The sequence below is a fragment of the Orcinus orca genome, chromosome 10, assembly GCF_937001465.1.
Source record: "Orcinus orca chromosome 10, mOrcOrc1.1, whole genome shotgun sequence".
Lineage (NCBI taxonomy): Eukaryota > Metazoa > Chordata > Mammalia > Artiodactyla > Delphinidae > Orcinus > Orcinus orca.
Window position 1 is genome coordinate 72,973,949 of NC_064568.1, and position 23,853 is coordinate 72,997,801.

At 43.5% G+C, this 23,853-nt stretch overlaps 2 protein-coding genes across 2 annotated transcripts; one reads left to right on the plus strand and one right to left on the minus strand.

Annotated features, from left to right (window-relative positions):
* The first annotated feature begins 198 nt into the window (after positions 1-198).
* On the plus strand, positions 199-1,592 carry TOMM6 (translocase of outer mitochondrial membrane 6). Its single transcript, XM_033424043.2, has 3 exons — positions 199-407; positions 951-1,055; positions 1,276-1,592. Exons 1-2 carry the CDS (start codon positions 199-201, stop codon positions 1,045-1,047), a joined length of 306 nt encoding a protein of 101 aa, XP_033279934.1. The 3' UTR covers positions 1,048-1,055; positions 1,276-1,592.
* USP49 (ubiquitin specific peptidase 49) lies at positions 1,593-15,567 on the minus strand. The gene is made up of 5 exons (XM_033424033.2): positions 14,245-15,567; positions 12,712-12,916; positions 9,688-9,796; positions 8,926-9,131; positions 1,593-7,986 (listed from the first exon to the last, which is right to left on the minus strand). Exons 1-5 carry the CDS (start codon positions 15,565-15,567, stop codon positions 7,796-7,798), a joined length of 2,034 nt encoding a protein of 677 aa, XP_033279924.2. The 3' UTR covers positions 1,593-7,795.
* Positions 15,568-23,853: the final 8,286 nt, after the last annotated feature.

The following is a 23,853-nucleotide window of genomic DNA, read 5'->3' on the forward strand; positions in this document are numbered from 1 at the left end:
CAGAGACCACCTGTGACTGGCGGTGGGCCAGCCGAAGGCCAGGAGGGAGCCGGAGGTGGAACCCGACCAGGCGAGGTTGGAGCTGGACGGCGCTCCTTGCCCGGCAGATGACGCGGACTCGCAGCCCGGGAGTTCTCGCTCCCGGCGTCTTACCAAGCTTAAGCCACTGCGCCCTCTGTCGGCGAGTAGCCAGCGGAAATGCGAGGCCGGAAGTTGCGTGATCTGCTGGCGCCGACAAGCGGCGTGGTGAGAGACCTTGCGGAGGGTTGGGGTGCTGCTATGGCTTCCGGTGGGGCCGGCGTGATCGCTGCGGGCTCGGCAAATGAAGCTCCCGAAATCCCAGACAACGTGGGAGACTGGCTTCGGGGCGTCTACCGCTTCGCCACCGATAGGAATGACTTCCGCAGGTAACCGAGGCACGGGACCTTGGTCGCTCTCCTGCCCTTCGCGCACGTATACATACCTGCCAGGTTTCCTTCTTCGCCGAGGCTGGGCCCTCCGGATTATTTACACCGCCAATATCTCGGCCTTTTCGTGGCTCTGGCTGTGCTTTGCTGAGGTCCTTGACCGGGAGAATTCCCGTGCGGCCAGAGCGCTCCTTTCAGTCACCGGGCTCTGTCTAGAGAATCTCACCCTGCCCGCGGAGACCCGGGGAGAGGAGGCGCCAACACGTAAACAGGCTTTTCGGCCCTGGACGAGTACTTAATTGGGTTTTGCATTTGACCCTACTCTTACTAGACGTAGAAACGAACCTTAAATAACCATGTGGGTCTTGGGCAACCTATTATGTAACGTTCGATGCTCTTGCGATTCTAAAGTGTTTTTGCCTTGGGAGGGGGCGGTTTCCAGGGTGGTGATGGGAAGCTTCCCCCCACCCCCCAGCCCATCTTTTACTGACCAAAGACACGTGACTCAGTGACCACAGGGTTAAAGGGATGCATTTTTTCCAGGAACTTGATCCTCAATTTGGGACTCTTTGCTGCCGGAGTTTGGCTGGCCAGGAATTTGAGTGACATTGACCTAATGGCACCTCAGCCTGGGGTGTAGCCGTAAAGGTAAGCATTAACCAATGTTCTGCCTGTTTTAGGAGTCCTAGAGACTGGGATAAGAAATAATTTATATCAGCTATTCACAAAATAATAGATAAGAGACTTGATGTAAAACCCTTGGCTATTCCTGGTTAGATGTGTCTCCAGATGTTCCAAGGGATGAGTCTCTTACCAATTTCCCTCTAGTGATGTTACATTTCTAATGCCACGTGTTGTCTGACTGCAGACACATGGAACCCGTGCTGTACTCGAACCTTCCAAAAACAGAGTCTCCGATCTGTGACCGTCACAAGACTTGCCCTGATGGCGGCTGAAGTTTGATTCAGATGGGCACCTTTCCTTCCCTGCTTGATTTCCTTTTCTTTGCTGAGTCCACTCAGAACACCCTTCTCTGGTCAGCAGGTAGGGTTCAGCTAAAGTGTTGTCCTGTGTTCTGTTAAGTTCTGTACATAGTTCCAAAGTTTCTGCAGGGGATGATCTTTGCTCTTGTCCTGAGGAATATTCTAATGGTATTTTAACAAATAAAGACTGTACACAAAGACAGCCATTTTATTCTTTTAATAAGAAACTTCGGCTTACAAAAACAAGGTGTAAAAAGTCAAGATTTACAAAAATCATAAAAACATGATTTATATTTCACACTCGAGAGAGACAGGAACAAGCCCCAAACATGGATTGTAACAGAGATGGTTTGCTTCATATTAAAAAAGAAAAGGAAACTGTAGCCACTGTTCATTGATGTTAGCATAGGATGAAGCATATTGTTGAGGAATTTCCATTTTTGAGCAGTACTAAGGGAAGAAGTCATTTGGTGTTGCATAGCATTTTAGTGCACTGGGTGGGTTTTCCAGGCACCAGGGAGGCATTGTTGCTGTAGTACAGTGGGATTTGAGGGCAGTGAGGTGCAGGTAGAGGCAAGGGGTAAGTAAGCCTGGGCAGTGGGCACTGAAGTGACACTGCTTGAGGAAGCTGCTTCCTTCACAAGGAAATAGATTATTTTCTGACCCTAAAATTCATGGTAGTGCCACTGTCCAGGAGTGTGGGGTTCTTTGGAAATGGAATATGTAAGGAACTGGCATGGAAAGAATCACATAGGCTTAGCAAGGTGTGGACATAGTGACAGGCTCCCCTTGGCAATTTTTCTAGTTGATTTGCTCTACTAGGCATTTAAAAAAAATACATACTACTTTTCCGTGCCGAGTCTCTTACGGAACTGGTATGGGATTAAAGGACATGAATTGGAAAGGAGGGTCAGTATAAATGCACCACAGTGGCCTAATTGTTAGTTGACAGGTGTTGTCTCTAGCAATCTGTTCACTAAAGGTAAATAGAATAAAATGGTCCTTCTTGATCCTGCTGGCATAAATGTGGTTAAGAAAGCTGTTAGGGAATTAGATTTTTTATATGTTAAAGAAAAGCACCATTCTCTTATGAGCATTAATCAGGGAGGAGGTCCCATCTCTCAGGAGGAAGGAGTTTGAGCTTGTATGAATTCAGGCCTGTGGCTGGCTTAACATGAAGGCAGGATCCTTTAAGAGTCTACACGGGGACCACAGATGCTCTGACAAGTTCATATCTGATGAGGAAAGGTAACATACGTAGAGCAAGGCTTAGGTTTAAAGCCATCACCCCCGCAAATGGTGACCAGGAAGGAAACTTTTAAATCCCTTCAGCCTGCATCAGACCACTGCGCTAAGACTAGAAATACCAGCACCTCCTGTTCTTTATAGGAGTGAAACGTACATCCTTGAAGTCTGCTACCTGATCTATTCATAATTGTGAACAGTTCTATTTGATAAAAATTTTCAAAGCTAAAAATCAAAATCTGGCCAAAATTAAAGACATGGCAGCTTCCAAAAGCATAATTCAAGTTTCACTTAAAATTTAATGTTTTAGCTTCAAGTAACAGTGCCACTGTTGGTTTATAAAGCCATAAAGCTGGTAAGGTAAAGTTTCATTTAAACTGCCTTAATTCCCGAAAGTGATAAGAATTTTGCAGATTAAAGCTACCAAATCTACAATTTCCTCAAATTCTGATGAATAATTATTCCATAAATGAAAGTGCTGGTTTTCATCATTTCAACACAACATTTCTCCTCAAGGGAATTGTTTCACATCCTGTCATACGGTGTTTAGCCCAGGCTAGTTAACACCGTGTGACAGGATGTAAACACATAACATAGTATGACAGTACTATGAAAATCTCTTACACAACCTAGTTAGATTTGAAATAGAAACATGCCAGCAGAATTCAGTATGGAGAAAGTCCACAAAAATGACCATTCACTTCAATGCTCTAGTGGCTATGGTGTACTTAGAGCAGTGTTTGGGTTGAGTACACAGTGGTTAAAGTCAAAGCCCTAGACCAAGAAAATGGTGAATTTAAACGTGGAAGATATAAAATAAACTCACAGTCATATTCAGAAGGCGCTTTTCAGCTTTAGTGCTAACTTCAAAAAAGAATCTGAACCACCAGGGAGATTCATACTTACCTGGTAAAGAAACTAAGTGGCCATGGGAGGTTTTATTCCAAAGATACAACCCCCTCACCTAATTAGGCTGAGGGATCCAATTATTATATGTGCTTCGAGTGGTAAGCTTTTTAAACACCCTTTGGTGAAGTCTTGGAAACCTTAAGGTGGGAGTAAAAGGAACATGCTGTGTTTATAGCCCTGCAGGTGAGCAGGCTGGGTCTCTTCCCCTTCCACAGCCACTCAGCACCATCCCAGTCAGCAGCTGCCAGGGAGTGGGGCTGGGGAGCTGGGACGGGTTCTTTGAGCCTTCTTTTTTGCATATTACACAGTGCACTGGCTTGCCTTACAATCTAAAGTTTCACATATAGGGGACTGTGTTCTACACTGCTTCCTGAAATTTTGTGCAAAAGAACTTCAGAACTAATGAAGGTACCATTTCAGGAGGAACCGTTTCTGTTTGACTTCTACCATATGTTGCCCAGCATTAGAAAAACTAAAAGACCTTTTTCTGAATATTTGTGCTCTCCCAACCAGCTGGAAAAGCAGCCCTTCCACTTATAAGATATAATCCCAGATAGGAATACAGTATATGTTTAGGAAGGGGTAGCCCTCCCAGCCTGATTTTAAAAAGGCCTGAGCTAATGATTGGAACATAAAAGGGGTGGTAAAAAAGAATGGGGTACATAGTCTGCCTTGAAAAGGAGACACTGATGAATAATCAAACACAAAGATTTTGGATATTACAATTAAAATTTCAGAACTTGCTGGTAAGAATAATTTGCTTTTACACACACAAGATATGAAATGCTTTTAAAAAGTCTGACACCAAATGTCCTTTACACTATACAGATCCATTTGCCACTTGAAACGACAAGAAGGAATCCTTTCCCTTAATCTTTTCAATCCCATGCAAACCATAATTGGGTACAAGGCACCAAATTTTATGAATTGTATAAAATTAGTTCACAAAGCTTTATCAGTAAGTAAAACAAACTCCATTTCTCCCTCCCTGCCCACCCACATCCCAACCCCAAACACCCAACCAGGTTTTCATTCTGTACTACTGTTGACCTCTCTTGTGTTTACGCTGGGACCTGGCTAGGGCCATGCTCCACTGCCAGTCAACCCACCTCATTAGTTCTTGCACTCTGATGGAACTGTAAGCATAGCCTGAGCGGGGAACTCATACAATCATTGACTCTAGAAGCCTTGCCATTAAAAACAAAAATAAACTCTGCTATTGAGTCCATAGGACACATTAACACTTCTATAGTTTGCAATTTTATTCATGACATTGTAAGAGACATCTGGAAATTCTTTACAGTGTGGCACTGCCCCCATCAGCCTGAGAGGGACTGGATCAAAGCAGGCAAGAGGTCTGCCCACCTTTAAATAAGAGTTCAGTTCTTGGCCATTGAGGGCATTCCTAATCTTTTTTTTTTTAAAAAAAAAACAAACACTAGCATGGATGCTCTCAGAGGCAACCACAAGTAAGAGGGTCAAGCTAGATTGAGGTAAAATCCTTTTTGAGGGGCCAGGGTGCATTCACCTTGGCTGGCTACAGCAAAAAGTAAACACACCAGCCAACTACAAAGGGTTCCTAGAACGGGACTCCAACTACTTGTCTGGGAAAGAAGCAGGCTCGTAAGGTTCAGTTAGGAGATCTTGGGTTTGATTTGGCAGCATCTGGTCAACTTCTACCCGGTTCTTATTTTCTTCTCTTTACAATGTTTCGACTTAAAGTAAGATGCAACTAAGAAATTCATCTACTTCCAGTATGTAAATAAATTAAAGGCAAAGGGACATTTCCCTCACAACAGCCATTGGCTTATGCAGCAGGAAACTCTTTTCTTTAATTAAAATCTCCATAAATACTAACTTCTCAACAGCGTCTAGTGCTGCTGCCTCTGGGTACCTGAGGTGTCTCACTGCAGGGGCACCTTCAAGTGTGTGCAGCTCATTGAGGTATTGGTTTCTATTCCAACTCATTTTAAATGATTTTGTTAACTTGATACAATGTGTGCTCAGCTAATTTAAGCACTTATTTTACAAAGTCCTTTGCTTAATAATCCTTAATACTTGGTATAAAACTATTTTTAAGAATTAAATTTGAAGATCTTTTAATTTTCTATTAGATGTTTATTTTTCTTGTTTTCCCCTGGACAGCCTGAGGGATGAAGTAGATGCTCTATTAGTACTTCTCCATTTGTAAGTTTTCTTTTTCTAGAATAATAAATATAGCATTCAATGGAAGATGAGGCACAATTTATATTTTCCTTCCCTTTTTACTCTCCTTGGGTTTTTTTGAGTTAATGCGCTTTTCTCTTGCCACCAAAAGTCATCACCAATCATGCCAACTTAAAAATATGGATCTAGAGGATACAGCCTCACATCAGAGCCTCTGACAGCATGGGCAGCTGTGACACTTTAAAACAGTGTCCAGGTGAGGGTAAGCCCGGGCCAAGCTTGTACAAAGAAGCCTGCAGTAGACAATATAAACCAAATAGCATAAAAAATGCCATACGCTATCGCTTCCAAATAAAAGCTAAATATTACAGAAACCTCACAGTGTTGGAAAAAGCAAGTTTAATTTAAAATATAGTCACTCCTCTTCCTTATCAGGGTGAGCCATTTTCTGTCTGATTTCCTCCAAGTCTCAGTGCTGTCTGGCAGGTCCTATGGGAGAATTCATCTCAAAAGAGGTCAACAGCAAATGCTACAGATCTGCTTGGGAAATGTGGTTCCTCAACATCGCTAAACCTTTGAATCTCATTCTTCAGCCTTTCTTTTCCCAACTTCCCATCCCTCCCCAAACTCCCTTCACATCCATCCTCTTCAGGTGGCAACTGTACTTCTACCTGAATTGAAATGTTAGTATGACATACTCAGTCAAAAGATGAGCATTCAGAGTGACAGGCTGAGGCGGGCTGCAGCACTCCCACAGTGAGAGTTACGGTTTGCATTCACTTTTACTAGTGAGTCTAAGCGAAGGACTGAGAAGGGAAATTCAGTGGTGCCTGATAGGGCAGAGAGTTTCCATCTGGGCAATTTCATGCCACTTAGAAACTGACCCAGTTTAAAAAAGAAAGATATATTTTACTAGCACTGGAGTTAAGGACAGGGCACTCTTGCTTTTTTCTCTGATAGATTGAGTGTGGGTGGGTAAAGAAACAGTAGGGATTAGCAGATTTTGGAGGAAACAGGCCAGGACTGTCAACAATAAACTGTTCAGACATACAGGAGGAGGATTCCTAAGCCTTAGAAAAGCAAAAGCTCCCACATCTTGTGAACAGGAAATAAGCTGCAGGTTAAGAAAAGCTGCATGCTGCACCAGGGTGAAATGGGTGACGGGCATTTAGATAAGCCCTGGGCCACTGGCTATCCCCCCACCCCCACCCCCTGAGTTCTGAGAAGGCCTCAGACAACTGACCCAAAGACCAATTTAAACCAAACTATGTGCTTGCCCTAGACCTGAACCAGGGATTTGCTACAGAACTAGGTAGCCAGGAGTGCCCTTAGGCTCAGTGTGCCACAGAGAACATGTCATGTACCAGTTTCTTGCTTCCCCATGTGAACTGCTCCTTCTTTAGAATGAAGGGATGTTCATGCCATCTCAGAAGATGTGGTATGATTAAATGACAGCAGCAGCCAGGGAGAGTATGACACATGAAAAACCTCCCATTTCACATGGAGTAATTTCCTCCATGCATCTCATTCCATTCTTCAACTGCTATCCCCTAAAAAAGGAAGTCTGCAGATTTTTAACCCTTGAGGGCTACTTCCTTCGTAGGAAAAAATCCTTAGACTTCACCTTCCGCCTTGGAACCAATCCTATCCAGCAAGCTGCCAGCCCAGGGCCCCTCCTTGCGTGCTCTGTCGAGGGCTGCTCACATCAGGAGGGTTCTGGTGCTGCAAGAGTCCTGATTAGCAGGGGAATCATGTAATAGAAAGAACATGGCTGGATATGACCAATTTACTCCCTCTTTCCTCCACCCAGATCCCTCTATATTCAGAAGCAACTGATGAAAGAGTCTTCATAGAAGTTACTCCTTTTGATTTGTTTTAACGAAGGAGGGAATTTCTAAACCCATTTAAAAGAAAGTTGCTACAAATTTTATGATAGCACACGAGTCACCTGGCACCTTCTGCTCTAGACCCAGTGACGCAAACCTAGTAATCTGTTCCTGCAGTAAACCTTATTTCCTATACGAGGAAAGATGTATAGAAACCAAGAGTTTAAAAGCAAGCCAGTCCTCGATACGTTCCTCCCATTCAGGGGAAGGTCCGTGGTCTGCCCTCACCGTTGTTGCTGGACTGCACCTGAGTTTGGAGTTGGGTTTCTGAGATTCTTGCATTGCCCTGAACTGTTCTTTGAGTGTAAAAAAGGATGTAGGCTTGAGTTTTGCACACTTCCTCGACACTGCATACATTCAGCTTTGAGTCGTTGCAGTGGACCCAAAAACCTAGGAAACCAAATGAAAGAAAGAGAGAAAATGACTACCCAACTTATATTTCAGTCACAAGGCAAACAAGGAGATGAGGAAAGGGACAGAGGAGCTCTGAATAGATCCAACCCTTGATTGTTGGTGGTGGACGAAGAGAAAAGTAAATGAAACCAACAGACTTCCCTGAAACCACTGGTTTTAACCCCGCAAGCCCCACCACAATACTGCTTGCAGTATCGACCGACTATAATTTTTGTCCTCATTTCATTTCATTCAGTCTTCTTCACTGCCCATTAGGGTTTTCTACAAAGACAGGAGACTGGGGGCTAAGAGATGGGAAAAGGAGGAGGAAGAGAGGGGGAGTGTAAATAGAAGTGATAAAGGAACACTTAGAAGGAATAAAAAGTTATTTTTTACAGGCTCCCTCTGGCTACCCCAAGGGCTGAGGGGTTCAGGATGGGTACACTACTGAAAACACATTCGCAGCCCACCTGCCTCAGCGCAGTAGCTGGGAGGCTCTGCTCTGAGGGCAAGGACTGAAGGCTCCTTGGGAAGGGCCTTTTTAGTAAGTGCTCAGTAAGTGTCCTCAGCTTTGTTATGAGCTGAGGCTAGTGAGATTCCATGAAGTTAGATGGGTCATACTGTTTCTGCAAAACCAAGAATGAAACTGAAGTCTGCAGCAGAAGTATTAGTAACAACAATAACCTCTAACATTAACTGACCATTACACACTAGACACGGTGCTCAGCACTTTTACATGTTAGTTCCTGTCAATTCTTAGAACAATCAAATGTTGTTACTTAGTGATATATCCAAAATTTGAATCCATCTTTCGTAATTCTTTCCCCTGGATTTTAATGTATGTAATATCCCCCTATAGATTAAATAAAAGGAATGAAATGTGGACAAACCAACCCTTTTTTGTGTCCCCCACCCCACAGAGTAAAGCGCACGCACCTCCCTCTGTGTTGTAGCAATAGGCTGTGTAGTGTCCTGAGCCAAACCCTTTCCCGTGATGCATGACCACTGCGGAGAGATCATAGGCAAAGGTCTCTTTGTCAAGAGAGGAGAGCATGTCCCTGCAGCAGTAAGGTTCCATGGTTAATACCTGGTCAAAGACGACATGGACCCCAATCTTCTCTCGGTGATTACGGCCAGACCACCTAGAACATGGATATAAACTTCTTACTAGTAAGAAATGGCATGTGTGATCAGAGGCAGAGGTAGGTAAAACAGGGAACGGAGAAAATTTAACCTTCTGGATTTGGTTTTCTTTCACAACAAGACAGTGGTAATCAATGTTCACATATATTTCCTGTGAATGTTGCATGTTCTCTGAAACTAGAAATCCCTGAACAAGCAATTCAGGCAATACTCTTTTTGTACTTTACCTCCTGCCCTCCTTTTCACAGATTATCTCATACTTTATTCTGAAGATGAATCTATAAAAGCCTAAGCGAGGCTAGGAAATGTTCAAGCACAGACACCCAAGTGCAGGCTAGCTGATTAAATAGGACCATGAGAGCAGAAGCCCAGTCCTGGCCCCCGACATCAGCTTGCTTCACTGGGCATGAACCATACACTCCATGGAAAGTGTGAGGCCTCTAGGGAACAGGCTTCTCCTCCCAACACCGAAGAAGACATCTGCCTTTGCCAAAGCCTTTGAAGTAGCTATTCCCACAGCTCACAGCCACCTGGGATGCCCCAGAGCAAGCTCACCTGAATCTTTTAAGGTGCAGCCGGAGGACCTGAGGTAGTCTGTAGATCATTAACTGCTTTCTAGCTTCACTCAGAACAAGGGGTTTTGGATTGGATTTTCGTCGTTTGCCTATATGGTTTGGGAAGGCATAAGACATAGATTGTGAGGAGACTCATTCTTTCCGAGCTATGGCAGAGACAGTGACTTGCCACTCGATATGCATTCTTCTTATTTCTCAGTATTAAACCTCAATTATATTTGGGGCAGCAATGTGACCCTCTCTAAGACTGCATTTCCCAGCCTCGCATGCCTGCACGGAGTGGCCATGGAAGTTCTGGTTGAGATGAAAGGAGTGATTGTGTGGCACTCTTGGGATGGCTGCTTAAAGAAGGCTGGCTCAGTTGTAAGGTGCATCCTTTGTCCTTCCCACTGTCTGAAAGGAATCTCAGTTTCCTTTCCTGTGAAATGGGGGATAATGCATATATTTCAGCCTTAGGGAAAAGGTAAGAGGACACAGGATTACTAAAGGACAGCGTGTTTAAACAGATTTTCCCCCCATGCTTGTGGCCTATACAAATATTTAGAAAAGAAACTGCTGGTTTTATATTTTTATTGTTTTTTTAAAAAATATTTATTTATTTATTTGACTGCACTGGGTCTTAGTTGTGGCATACATGTGGGATCTAGTTCCCTGACCAGGGATCGAACCTGGGCCCCCTGCATTGGGAGCATGGAGTCTTACCCACTGGACCACCAGGAAAGTCCCTGGTTTTATATTTTTATGCCATACCTATTTTCTGAAACATGTTTCTTGGTAACAGCACACTGCTAGACATGCAGGACAAGGCTGACAGGCTGGCCAAATACACCCAGTCCAAAGCAGAACCAGTGCTTGAGACTCCAATTTTGTTTCTAAAGATACTGAATTGAGGGTGAAATGCGTTTCTAAATTACAGCAAGTAAACAGTGGAAATGAAGTTCTCTTAATTTCCATCAGAAGCCTTCTCTATAACCATTTAATGATGACTGCTCTGTTACTATATTAATTAAATCGGTGAATGGATGGGAATGTAAAATTAGTGGTCCACTGTGGTGCCTGCTGATTGTCTTTGAGCTGTTGAAATCATGGTCTCAGTGTCTGAAGAGCTTGGCATCTGATTTCGAAGTCCTGTCTGTACCACTCGTGAAAGGTAGCAAGTCACAGCCAGGTGACGTATCCAGGAGCTTTCTGTGACAATACGATGTGGAGCTGTTGCTTCTCATAATAGACTGCAGCTTTTACTAGGGCTGGTAGTCATGATATGTGAGAGCATGAGCGGAAAGAGAATTCAAAGAGGGGCCTGGCCTTATTTTACATTCCTGTTCACCAGCAGATTTTTGAAAATTACTGCAGCTCTGCCTGGGAATCCTGGCAGTGACTGCTACTCTCAGCAGAGGGAGTAAGTGAGCTAAGATGAAGACAATAATAGAATATGGCTTTGTTTCCCTAAAATGAAATTCACAAAGAAAAAGATATTACTGATTCAATTGAGATTGATCAGTTCTGTCTCCCATTTGATTAAGCTGGCCACACAGAAAGGTGGAAGACTGAAAGTTTTGAAACTTTCACAAGCAACAGATCAATGCATCTCATCCCTTCACCATAGCTTTCCTTCCCTGCTATTTGAACCTGTCTATAGAAATACTGAAAAATGGGCACAAATGGCAACTGGAAAAACAATCCTTTCTTGCAAAAATTAAAAAAAAGTACTTCTTGCATAATCTATCAAGTCCAAGAATGATATAGTTAAGGCTGTTAACATCCTTCTGTTCCTTACAAGTACAAAGCTTTATGAATCACTATTTTAAAAAGAAAAAACAATGTGGCAACCAGAAAAACAATCCTTTCTTGCAAAAGTAAAAAAAAAGTATTTCTTGCATAATCTATCAAGTCCAAGAATGATAGTTAAGGCTGTTAACATCCTTCTGTTCCTTACAAGTATAAAGCTTTATGAATCACTATTTTAAAAAGAAAAAACAATGTTCTAGTAAGATAATTTAAGTCACTGCCTTTATATCTCAATATGGAACAGGATAGGTGAGTTTATGGTTAACCAAATACAGCACTTCAAATTTTGTTTTAAAATGGCAAAATGATAGCAGGTGTGACTTGATTTTTATCCTGATTCTTCACAGAGAACAGGTTTCCCACGGTGTACTACTTTAAAAAACCATGTACAGAAGTATTAAAAGGGCTACCGTAAAACTGTCGTTCCCAAAACTTGTAGTCCAGACTACAGTATGGCTGCAAATTGATTTCAGATCTCTGAACAATCCATTCATCTTAGTTTCCAAATCTCTATATGCCAGAAACCCAAACATCAGCTTCAAAGTATTTGCTCTGCATTTCCTCTGTCCATGCTGGGTTAGCAAAAGCAGTAAGTGTTAGTGTGGTAAGACATGGGGGTGGGGATGGGGGGTGCATAAGATACTCATAGAGCCATATAGAAAAAATTCCACTTTACAATTAAAGCCATGATAGAGAAATACTTCCTTATGACCCTTCTGAGATGTGAACCTTTCAGGCATGTGACAATAACTATGAAGCTGCCATAGAGCAATGCACCATATGACTTCCTTTCTTGGTTTCATTGTACTTTAAATCTACAAATTCAGGACAAAAGCACACTTTTCTGATACTATAGCCTCAAACAGGCTATGCCACCTGAACTTTAAATAAGAAATGTCAGGGCTTCCCTGGTGGCACAGTGGTTGAGAGTCCGCCTGCCGATGCAGGGGACACGGGTTCGTGCCCCGGTCCGGGAGGATCCCACATACCACGGAGTGGCTGGGCCCGTGAGCCATGGCCGCTGAGCCTGCGCGTCCGGAGCCTGTGCTCCGAAATGGGAGAGGCCACAACAGTGAGAGGCCCGCGTACCGCAAAAACAAAACAAAACAAAAAAACCCACTCAATATGACAGTGTTACTTTTCACTAAAGTGGCAAGTGAAACACCTTAAACTGATATTCCAGTTACACACACCCACCCCTACCCCTGGCACTCACTGTTACATTGGTCACAAGCGTAGATTCTCCCTTCCAGAGCCTCTGTCTCTGTGAACTTGGCCAGCATCTCAGTGAGCAGGCACTGAGTCTGATTCAAAGGGATAAACCCCTTTTCTATGCAGTGATAGCGTTCAGGGAATTCCAGGGACAGATCCCAAAAGGGCTCGATGGTATTGGATTTGTAATTGCATGATACACATGTGACCTAGAGTGAAAAGATTGGTTTACAGGTTATATAACTTCCAAGCTTCCCACATACATTTTTGCTAGCACATAACAACCAAAACTAAGTGCATAGTTTTCCAAAAACATTTAACTGTAATATTAAAATAATAAACATAACTTTAAGAGAATTAGAGCATATTACTTCTGGTATGTATCTCTAACCATGACGCTAGCTGGAACTGGAAAAGCACACAGCAGTTATTACTACCTACCCCTTTCTCTCTTCTCTCATAAAGCATGCTTTGCCATTCAATGCTGCAGTATTACAGATGGAAGTTACCATGGAGGCAAGGCATCATCAATCTGAGATGGAGAATTTGCAGATTCCTGTCTGCTTCTCTCATCCTCATACTCTTGTTCTCTCCAGACTTTGCTCCTTCCATCCAGTCCAACTTGCCTCTTTTTGCCCTGTTTCTTGCAGCATCCCTACACTGATCCCTTGTGATTAGACCTCCTCCCCCGCTCAAAGTACCTTGTGATCAGACCTCCTCCCCCACTGTAACCTTCCCAGATGCACCTTTCTTCCTACAGACCCTCAGAGGGGTAGAGGAAGTGCTGAGAAACAGTCCCCTTTCACACGCTGAAAAATAAAAGCCTAAATAAACTTCCTCTTCCCATCCTACTCATACTCATCATTCTTTTAAAACCCTCAATACCCGGACACAAAACCTCAGTAGGATAGTGTAGAGGTTTTACCTGCATCTCTTTAAGTTGCCCACCTCTTTGCCTCTACAAATTCTTTCTGCATGTTCTCACAAAGCCTTATCTATGAGTCTTCACTCATGTCCTTAGATGGCTAAGGAAATGAAAGGTAATGGGGAACAGGAGGGAGACTTGCTTACCCTTTGGCATCCTCCGAGCCACCTCCCTCCCTTGTATGTAAAGAATGCCTTGGAAGGAAGAGTGCTCTTTCACAACAAGCATGGAACCAAGGTTATAGGCAAACTTCAATTTCCTAAAACTGATCAAAGGATGGCATGCCAACAATGGGTACTTGATTATAACAATGGGAATATTATATTACCTGTATCATCATTAAAGATTAAAGACATTTACTGAAAGTGAAATGATATGGCAAGTTGAACTAAAAATCTGCCTGCTAAGACAGGAGGCAAATTCACCAACAAGGCCGTCGCACAGTATAGTAAAAGGTACAGTGGCCGCCCTCAGCTATGCATAGTTACAGCAAATGTTGGCTACCCTAGTTAGGCCAACAGCCTGGGGGAGCTACGCACGGGAAGCCTAACTACTACATCAACCCGTTTCCAGTGTGGTGGGCAGCTGGGGATGGGCTGGGCACACACCTACCTGGCTGAGTAGCTGCCCGTGAAATATGGTGTTCACCACCTTTAAGACCTGTTTGGTGAGCTTCCTCTGGGAGAAGGGGATGAGGATCCGGCGCTTGGTGCCCTCGGACTCGAGTTCCTGCTGCACTTTGTGCAACAACTCGCAGAGAAACTCCTGCGCGTCCTGTTGGTCGTAGCCGCGGAAGGCGGGGATCAGGCTCCACACTGAGTGAAGCATGGCGAAGGGCGACACCAGGGCCCACCTCCCGGACCACATGACGCGGAAGAGGGTGTGCAGTTCGTGGCAGAGGGAGATGTGCTTCGAGCTGGGCTCCTTGTTCTGGATGAGTTCTAGGCTCCTGCTGAGGGAGGCCCCGCCATTCAAGCAGAGGCCCTCGCGCTCGCAGGCCTCGGCCCCGTGGCTCCTGGGCGACAGCTCGGTGGCTGAGCTGCCGGCCGGCCTGCCCGCGAGAGGGGCCTTGCCGTTGGCGGCCCTGGGAAACAGCTGCTCCGTCTTGGACGGGTCGAGGTTCAGGAAGCACTCACGGAACTTGCGCAGGTGGCTGAGCACCTGGAGGATGGAGTTCATGTAGCAGGTGTTGCCCAGGTTGCGCAAGCCCGTGACGCCCGGCGCCATGGCGGGCGCGCGGCGCGGCGCGGGGCGCGGCCCAGCGGGCGCGCGCGGCGCGGCGGCACGGGGCGCGTGCAGCAGGAGGCGCGCGCTCTTGCGCGGAGGGGAGCTGGCCAGCTCCTCCAGCAGCCGCCGCTTCACCTCGCGCCGCCGCTGCCGCGCCGCCTCCTTCTTGCGCTCCAGCGCCTCCTGCCGCCGCCGCTGCTCCAGCTTGGCCTGGCCCCGCGAGGTCTTCTCGAACCAGAGCCGCAGCGTCCGGGCCAGCAGGCGCTGGCGCCGATACCACAGAGCCGTGAGCATCTGCGGCTGTCCCTGAGGAGCGCGCTGCGGCGGGACGGCGTCCTCGCCCGAAGCCATGGACCGCAGCGTCCGCCCGCGCCTCAGCGGCAGGTCCTGCGTCTGGCCCCTGACCGCCAAGAGGGAGCTTCTCAGCAGCTTGAGGTCCCCTTCGGGGTTGTCGTTGAGCACGTAGTCCTTGCACAGGTAGCAGAACACGTAGAGGTCCCGGACCTCCATGGCTAGCGGGTGTCCAGTCTTTTCGAAGTGTTTGAGGGCGTGGTCTTCGATGTAGCGGCCGCAGGCCACGTGGGAGCACTTGAGACAAGCCCACACGGACTCGGTGGTGGCGCACTCCCGGCAGCACCACTTCTGCGGGTTCAGGATGGAGTGGTCCTGGGCTAGCCGCAACCGCCCTACATGTTTGCATCTATCCATGTCGTATGGAAGTCTTCACTCTTTCAACCTGTCACGATAAGGGCCCTCGAAGAGAGAGAGAGAGAGGAAGAGAAAGCTTTCAGCAAAATATTTTCCTAGAAAAAGGCTTGCAACCGGCATTTTCCACTCAGTATTCATTTGTTTTCAATTCAAAACTGGTTCTTTTGGAAGGAAGTTTAAAAAAAGAAAAAGAAAAGCAATTTTGGCATAGACTGGGTATAACAGAAAGACAGTTAAGTTCCTTAAAAAGAATCATAAAATACTAAACGACAGACCTTAGCCCTAATGTGTAAGTTTACATTTTCTAAGGCTGTTTTAATTCTTGAATATCAGCTAATTTTTACGTAAGGCTGATTTGGAAATGTCATTACCCTTATTTCACATTGCACCCAACTGGCCACCAGGGGAAAGAAACTTGTATTCTGAACCATCTCTGAATTGATGATGTCCTGGAAGTGAAAGCCTCTCTGTCTCATACTAACAAGATCCTGGCTGCATGCAAAAAGGAACAGGGCAGAGGAAAGGAGAGGAGAGACATAGACAGCCTTTCACATACCAGTAGGAGAGATGAAGACTCTCAAATAAAAAGGCAATCTTAGGTCGGTTTCACTGTATTTTTCAAAGTAGAGATAAGAAGATAGGGTAAAAAAGATAAATGGTAAGAAAGAAAGTCCTCTGCAGTACAAACTATTATTTTTATTTTCTTGAGTCCAAAGATCTGGCTAAGTAGGTAGACTGAGCCTCAATCTAACATTTTGTCTTTTGTGGTCTGAATGTTTGCACCCCATTCATATGCTAAAATCTTAACCCTGAAAGGTGATGGTATTAGGAGGTAGGGCCTTTGGGAGGTGCTTAGGTCAAGAATGGGTTGACCCTCATGGGATGAGCCTTCAAGAATGGGATTAGTGCCTTTATAAAAGAGCTCCCTCACCCCTTCCTCCATGTGAGGACACCGTGAAAAGCCAGCCATATGGCTATGAACCAGTTACTCCTTACCAGCTAGGGAATCTGGTGCCATGATCTTGGACTTCCCAGCCTCCAGAACTGTGAGAAATAAATGTTTGTTATTCATAAGCCACCTAGTCTATGGCATTTTTGTTACAGCAACCCTGAGGGACTAAGCCAAAGTGTCTTTTTGAAAAGAACATTTACATCTTGTAGAAAGGATGGGAAAACGTTTACCTTCCTTGCTGAAAGTACAGAATGAGACAAATCTGACTTGTAGGACAAGAGGTGTAGTGGCTACTGGTATTACAGTATTTAACCAAACTACCGGGACAAAAGAAAAAAAAGCAAACCTTCTGGATGATATATGTAAAAATGCTTTTTATTTTTAAAAACAGTGGTAACATACTGAGCGTTTTTGTTTTTGTCTTTCTAACATTGCTTCTTCAACACTGTTCACCAGAGAAGCCTAATAAGCCATTTTTCCAAGGGAAAGAGGCTATTTTAAAAGAAAACCTTTTATTCTTTGGAAACTTGACTCCCCCCCCCAATACCAGTATTTAAATTCCCTAAAGGCAGTTCCTCTTATAAACTGGATTTCCTTCACCCCATTTCTTGCCCACTTTCATTTCTGTGAGCAAATACAGTTCTATGACTATGGGGTCACCCAGAGAAGTTCTAAATCCAAAGCACTCTGAGTAGTGCCTTTAGTTGGTTTTCCAGATGCCTTTTTTGGCTTGGCCCTATTGCTAAAACCCACAAATATACCACAGGACCAAACCAGGGATCCTTCCCAGTTTTAAATTGCCCATTCCAATGGGCAGGGGCCATGTCCCTATGTAAGAAATCCTTAAATCATACAAAAGAAAGTAACCTAGATTATCTTCCATCAAGTCAGGTCATGCTTTTCCTTTGAGTACTATCAGGATTTAGTTTCTACTATATTTTTCTAATTATTGACTTGTTGCTAAGTGCCCTTTAAGTCATTTCTGTAGATGTATTTCTCCATTTCCTAACTAGCTATAATCTCCTTCAGAGAGGAGATCATGTGTTATATTTCTTTCTTTCCTTTTTTTTTTTTTTTTTTTTGCCACACTGTGTGGCTTGCGTGATTTTAGTTCCCTGACCAGGGATCCACGAACCCCGGCCCACAGCAGTGAAACCACTGTGTCCTAACCGCTGGACCGCCAGGGAATTCCCTATTTTTCTTTTAAAAAAGAAAATTTTCTTTATAATTCTTTATAATTTCAAGACTTGTGGGTGCTCAACTCTTGAGTGGTCAAAGGTGTTCTGTCAGAATTACCTCTCCACACAGACCAGAACAGTATTGATAAACCATTTCTGTTTACTTTCTGTAGGGCATAGCCAAATTAAAACAGACATACATTTAAAAGATAAAATGGTAAATAAATGAATTATCTTTTTGCTACCTATTACCAATCAGGAATTTAAGTTGGATACACATGATGCTTACAACCAATTACTGGAGACACAAAAGAAAGTCAGTAATAAAAGAATGAAAAGGGGAAAAAAAAAATCAAAAGATTGGCAATTCCCAAGTTTGTCACTAACTTCATATTTTTCAAAATGTAGTCTCTGAACCACCTACCAGCATCAGAATTCCTTAGGATACCTGTCATATGTACAGATTTCTGGTCATGACTCCAAATGTGATGAATCAGATTTTGGGAGAGGGGTCTAAAATCTCCATTTTAAACAAGCTCTACAGATGATTCATTTGTACATTAAAGCCTTAGAACCACTGTACTAATCCAGTAAATTATACAGGGCTGAAGAACTCCTCATAGAAATCAAAGAAATCAAGGGATCAAAAATTTTATTTCTCAAGATCTTTCACTTAGACATTGTTCAATAGAACTTTCTGCAACGATGGAAATATTCTTTATCTGCATTGTCCAATACTGTACTAACTAGCCACATGTGCCTCCTGAGTACTTGAAATGTGGCTAGTGAAACTGAGGGACTGACTTTTAATTTTATTTAATTTTAATTAATTTAAATTTAAATAGCCACATGTGACTGGTGGCTGCAGTATTAGATAGCACAGATTTAAATACACCAGCACATACTATCTTTAGCTCACTTGGGTTTTCTTTTTGTTTTCTTCCCTTTGGAAGATTCACTACTCACTGAATCATGTCTGAATAGCCTCTTCTAACTCAAAACCTGACAAATCCCCATTTTAGCCAAAAGGAACCTTGATGTGTCTTCAGAAATTTAATTGCTACTGAGATCTTATCACATGAAACATAGCACAGCTTCAAATCCTACAAAGAGAGAATATTTCTATGAATAGGAATACAGCAACACAACACCCAAGACATTGATACCTTATGAAATCAACTTCTGTGCTAGAAAAAACATGCTGGAACAACCAAAAGCCAAAATAGAAAACCACTAAAAAACCATTCCACACCCTCTTCATGGAATGCTGTCAAATGGAAAGGGCACTCTGGAAATTCTTTCTTCCAATTTCATTTTCTGATCTATAAATCTGCTGATCACGCACATCCTTTCCTGCACAGCCTTTTTCCCATTACAGATCTGTCGTGGCAACTCACTAACCTGCCATATGGCAGAGTAAATCCATTCAGGAAAACACAGGGCTACTCTGCACCTCACTACACTGATTTAAGCTAGGCAGACTAGCTTCTCTAGAGGAAAAACATAGCTGATCATGCAATGGAAATCACTCAAAAGTGACACAAAAGTCAATGCACACAATAGAGAATAAAGAGAATACAATCTTGGGTATACTCAGTTCAAGAAAGACCGTGTATTTCACTCACCCCTCACACATCCTCTGACCATTTTATTTAAGAACAAGGCCTAACACTCACAGGCACAAAGAGGAAATCTATTTTACATTTTTCTGACATGGACCCCTTTTCCTTCATAATTGCTAAAGGTCATAAAAGTCCTAACACTTCCATTTAAAACATATATCATCCAGTGTGACAGGCACCCAGTATCCAAAAGAGAGAAACTTGCAGTGTAACTGGAAATGAACATGATGTGCCTTAATAGTTCTCCATCATTAAGTATATCAGTAACTGTAAAAAAATGTCCTGCTCACCCTGGATCAATCTGCATACAGGGAAAGCAAACCTGACAAAATATTAGCATTTGCTTCTTTAAGTAATATAGTTTTAATTTAAAAATCTGAATCAACTTGAGCTAAAAACCATAATTAATATTTAAAAGGATTCTACTATAGTTAATATCACCAAATAGTAAAAGAAGGTAATGGAACCTGTTCAATGTTTGCCTTTTGTTCTGATGAGAAACTTCTAGATTTATCACATTATTTTTTAAAGGTCTCTGTATGAGAGAGATGACTGAGCATTACAAAAATCTTTCAAAAACCTATAGCTTGAAAACCTGATTCATCTTTTAATTGGACTATTCCAATTATTCTCAAATAGCAGATTTCTTAGCCGATCCGAAATGGATAACAGCATCACCCGAAATAAAATTTCTGGGGAGAAGTTCAACAAAAACAAAATAGGAAAAATTTAAGAGAATCTACTTTAGGGAGATTTCCATTTCTTCTCTCTCATCGTATTGATTTCTTCTCAGTTCTTGACTAAGGATAGTGGAAAAATCCTGCCTGATCTTGGTGAGACCAAGCGGCATAAATTCCAGCTTCAGAGAGAGTAGACACTATGGTAACATGCTGACAGCCTTCATTTACATAAAAGAATACTAATTACGTGGTATCATCAACATCTGCGATTCTGCTCACCGCCATATGCGACAGAGCAGGGTATTTTAACCCTTCAACCTGCTACACATACCCTACATTACATGTCCCACAAAACCTGCAAAGGGTGCTTAAAGACACAATGAACACATTTTTACAAATAACAAGTGTTGAAAATGAATTTTATTTTCAGCTAACAGTTTATTTCTAAGAGATATGGGAAAATATAATTTAGTATCAATATCCAATTAAGACAAAGATTTTTTAAAACAAGGTAGAAATCGCATTAAGATACAGTTAATAACCCAAAAGGGAAAATGCTACATTTTAGAGTATTATTATATAGGGCTTTAAAAGGCTGTATTTTAAGTACAATGAAACTAGCCTTTTGAATTTTTGCATTATGGCTAAAATAAAACAAAGAAATAGATACAAAATAACAAAAACAAAAACTAGGAGCAGAGACTGAGAAGGGTGACGCTAGCCCTTGGCTAAGGGCAGTGTGTAGGGGGGAGCACGCGGTGGGGTGGCGGGGCGGGGAGTGGCGGTGGGGGGGGGGAAGATGGCTGAAGGGGTGGAGGGTCCTCACAGCTGCTGCACTTTCCCTTGTTCCCCTTCGTTTCCATTCTCCCTGAATGTGGGGGTGGGTCGGTGGATGGGGGACAGATAACCTGTAGGTCAGAGCGTCCGTCCCTCAGAGACTCCTGCAGAGGCTGAATTCTCTGGGACGAGGTTGGAAGCTCTAACCAAATGTGTTCTTGAGCTCTTAAACCCGAGAGCGGAACGGCCACTTAAGCAGCGGCTCTTGGCCACAGGCGATGGTACGCTAATGCGCTGGGTGCGCCGGGGCCTTGCGAGGTTGGCCATCACTCATCAGTAATCAAGCGCTGATGTTCGAGAATGAGCCTGTTTAATCACGAGTTACAGATTTAAGGTTATGTCTGCACAATAATGTCTCTCTCTCTTGCATTAGGATCTGCTTTCCTCAGTGAGAAAGCAGTAGAGTTCATGTAGAGAGCCAGCCAGCACACAACCGATTGCCACAGCGCAGGCAGATGACAAAGACAGAACGACCAGCACAGTACAGATGCTTTGCTCTGTGCCAAATACCAACTTATCTAACTGTATTAAGAGCCAGAATTGGGTGTAAGCCCTTTGTACCTTCAGTCTCTGCTCTCTTTTGTTTGCCTCCTTCCTCTCCAGCTGCAACATGCCCAAGTCTCTCCTGTCTAAAAAACACACAGACCCAACTTTGCCCTGCCTCTAGACTATCCTTGACACTATTTTTAGGCTCTTTCTCCTTCTGCCTACTTTATTTATGGCAAGAATAATGTGCAGCTTCATCTTTCTCACAACTCACTCCTTCGCACCTTCATTTCATAGCAACTGTTTTCTCAAAGGTCTCTGCAATTTCCTCAGTGCTGAGTTCATCAGCCCTTTCTCAGTCCCCATCCACATCTATTCTGCCCCTGACACTGAATACACACTCACTCCTGCATTTTAGGCTACTGTTCTCTTCCTACGTCTGTAAATACACCTTCTCTGTTTTCATGTGTGTCTCTCTTCCTTGAAATATAGACTCTCCTTAAGATTCTGTTCTCAACTCTCTTCTTGATGATTTCGTCTGTTCCTAGAACGTCAAGTATCATTTCTATTAATTAATGTATTTTAATTCTCACACTTTTAAAAAACCACTTTATTGAGATATAGTTGACATACCATAAAATTCACTCATTTAAACCACACAACTCAATAATTTTTAGTACACTCACAGAGTCCCATAAATACTTTTGCATGTAAAATCTGTCCATTTCCTTACAGAGGCTTGGTCTCAGGTTGGATCTTCACATTCTGATACCGCATTATGGTATACTACTGTTAATGCTATTTGCGGGATGAAGCTTCTGAATATGTTTTGCAATTGTTTGTTTGGTAGCAGTGATGTACTGAGCTATACACACTGAGATCATGTACTGAGTTATACATACTGTTTCATCCAAGGCTCCTGATGATCAAGACATGTAAGACGACAGACAGGGGGTTAAGGAAATGCCATCTGTGGAACAAAGCTAAGCTAGCTGGCCTTCAAAGGATCAGACTTTTTGATTCATTAGCCTACTCTTGCCAAAGAGGTCTGTGCCTAAAACTTAACCCCTTTTCCAGGAGGATAGTGGACTGGGCGCAAGGGGGCCAAGGAAGACTGCTCATATAAAATTCAGAGAAATTCTGAATACACTGGGAGCCTGTGCACGCGCGTGTGCGTGCGCACACACACACACACACAGAAATGTTACCTGTGACTGTGCGGAGAAGTGACAGCCGAGAGTGGAGATAACTAGTTTGGCTGTGTAAGGATTAAACAGGTCTGCTTCAGAGCTTAGTAATTTGTGGCACTTCCAGATCAAACCTGCTGATGCTTTTAGTATGATCTCCCTGACAAGCTAGTGTTAAGGCAAGGTCCAAACTAAAGGCTCCCTCTTCTACTCCACTGCCACATGGAAAAATTCTATTGCTACCGCTGAGAGAATCAGGGTTTACCCTTTAAATATCTGACCGCAGGAATTATGGTTTGTCCCTGCAGTATGCCTCCAAAACACTGTTCTCTACAGCAGCTGGGCAGTCATCGTAAGTGTGTACATATGTGTATACATATGTCAAAGTGTATGTATATGTCAAATTTCTAGAATTGTGCCCTTTAAATACATGCAGTTTATTGTATGTAAATTACATCTCAATACATTTGTTTAAAGTTGCATAGACACACACGCACAGACACATATACACACACAAGTGAATAATATACCTCTAATGAAATAATGGATCTAGTCAGTAGCTCCAACCACTAGGTGAAAGCTGACAGGAAACTTTACAATGGGTGGATAAGGCTGACAGCACCTGACTCCAGTGATCAATTTCACATTGAAAATAGGACAACCAGACATTATATGCTTCCCTGCTATGATGCAATAAGAGGTTCACAGCAGCATCACCTATAAAGTACTCTTGCTAAAAGAACTGAACCTGGGCTTCCCTGGTGGCGCAGTGGTTAAGAATCCGCCTGCCAGTGCAGGGAACACGGGTTCAGCCCTGGTCCAGGAAAATCCCACAGGCCGCAGAGCAACTAAGCCCGTGCACCACAACTACTGAGCCTGTGCTCTAGAGCCCACGAGCCACAACTACTGAGCCCACATGCCACAACTACTGAAGCCTGCGCACCTAGGGCCTGTGCTACGCAACTAGAAAAGCCACCGCAATGAGAAGCCCGTGCACCGCAACAAAGAGTAGCCCCTGCTCGCCACAACCAGAGAAAGCCCGCGTGCAGCAGCAAAGACCCAACGCAGCCCAAAATAAATAATAAATAAATTATTAAAAAAACCAAAACTGAACCTGAGTCCAATGAAGCCTTTGGATCTAACCAAGTTATAAGAAATGTGGGAGACAGGAACGTGCTACCACAAGGTTGCAATTAGCCAACGGACCAAATCAGAGTGTGGCAAATGCTACCGGATCAGTGATCTGGAGTCTTTAAGAAATAAATGACATGAAGAAAAAAGCGGGGGGATAGATTTGCTACAGATTATAAGAAACCTAAAAACATATCAACCAAATGCAATGTG

Bases quoted from the DNA above. Each gene is read 5' to 3' on its own strand.
- TOMM6 (XM_033424043.2), top strand. From the start codon at position 199: ATGCGAGGCCGGAAGTTGCGTGATCTGCTGGCGCCGACAAGCGGCGTG. The intron at 408-950 runs GTAACCGAGGCA...CATTTTTTCCAG, and splicing joins GATAGGAATGACTTCCGCAG to GAACTTGATCCTCAATTTGG.
- USP49 (XM_033424033.2), bottom strand. From the start codon at position 15,567: ATGGATAGATGCAAACATGTAGGGCGGTTGCGGCTAGCCCAGGACCAC. The intron at 12,917-14,244 runs GTAGGTGTGTGC...TTTTCACTCTAG, and splicing joins ACGGGCAGCTACTCAGCCAG to GTCACATGTGTATCATGCAA. The intron at 9,797-12,711 runs GTGAGTGCCAGG...CAAACCATATAG, and splicing joins CGCTTGTGACCAATGTAACA to GCAAACGACGAAAATCCAAT.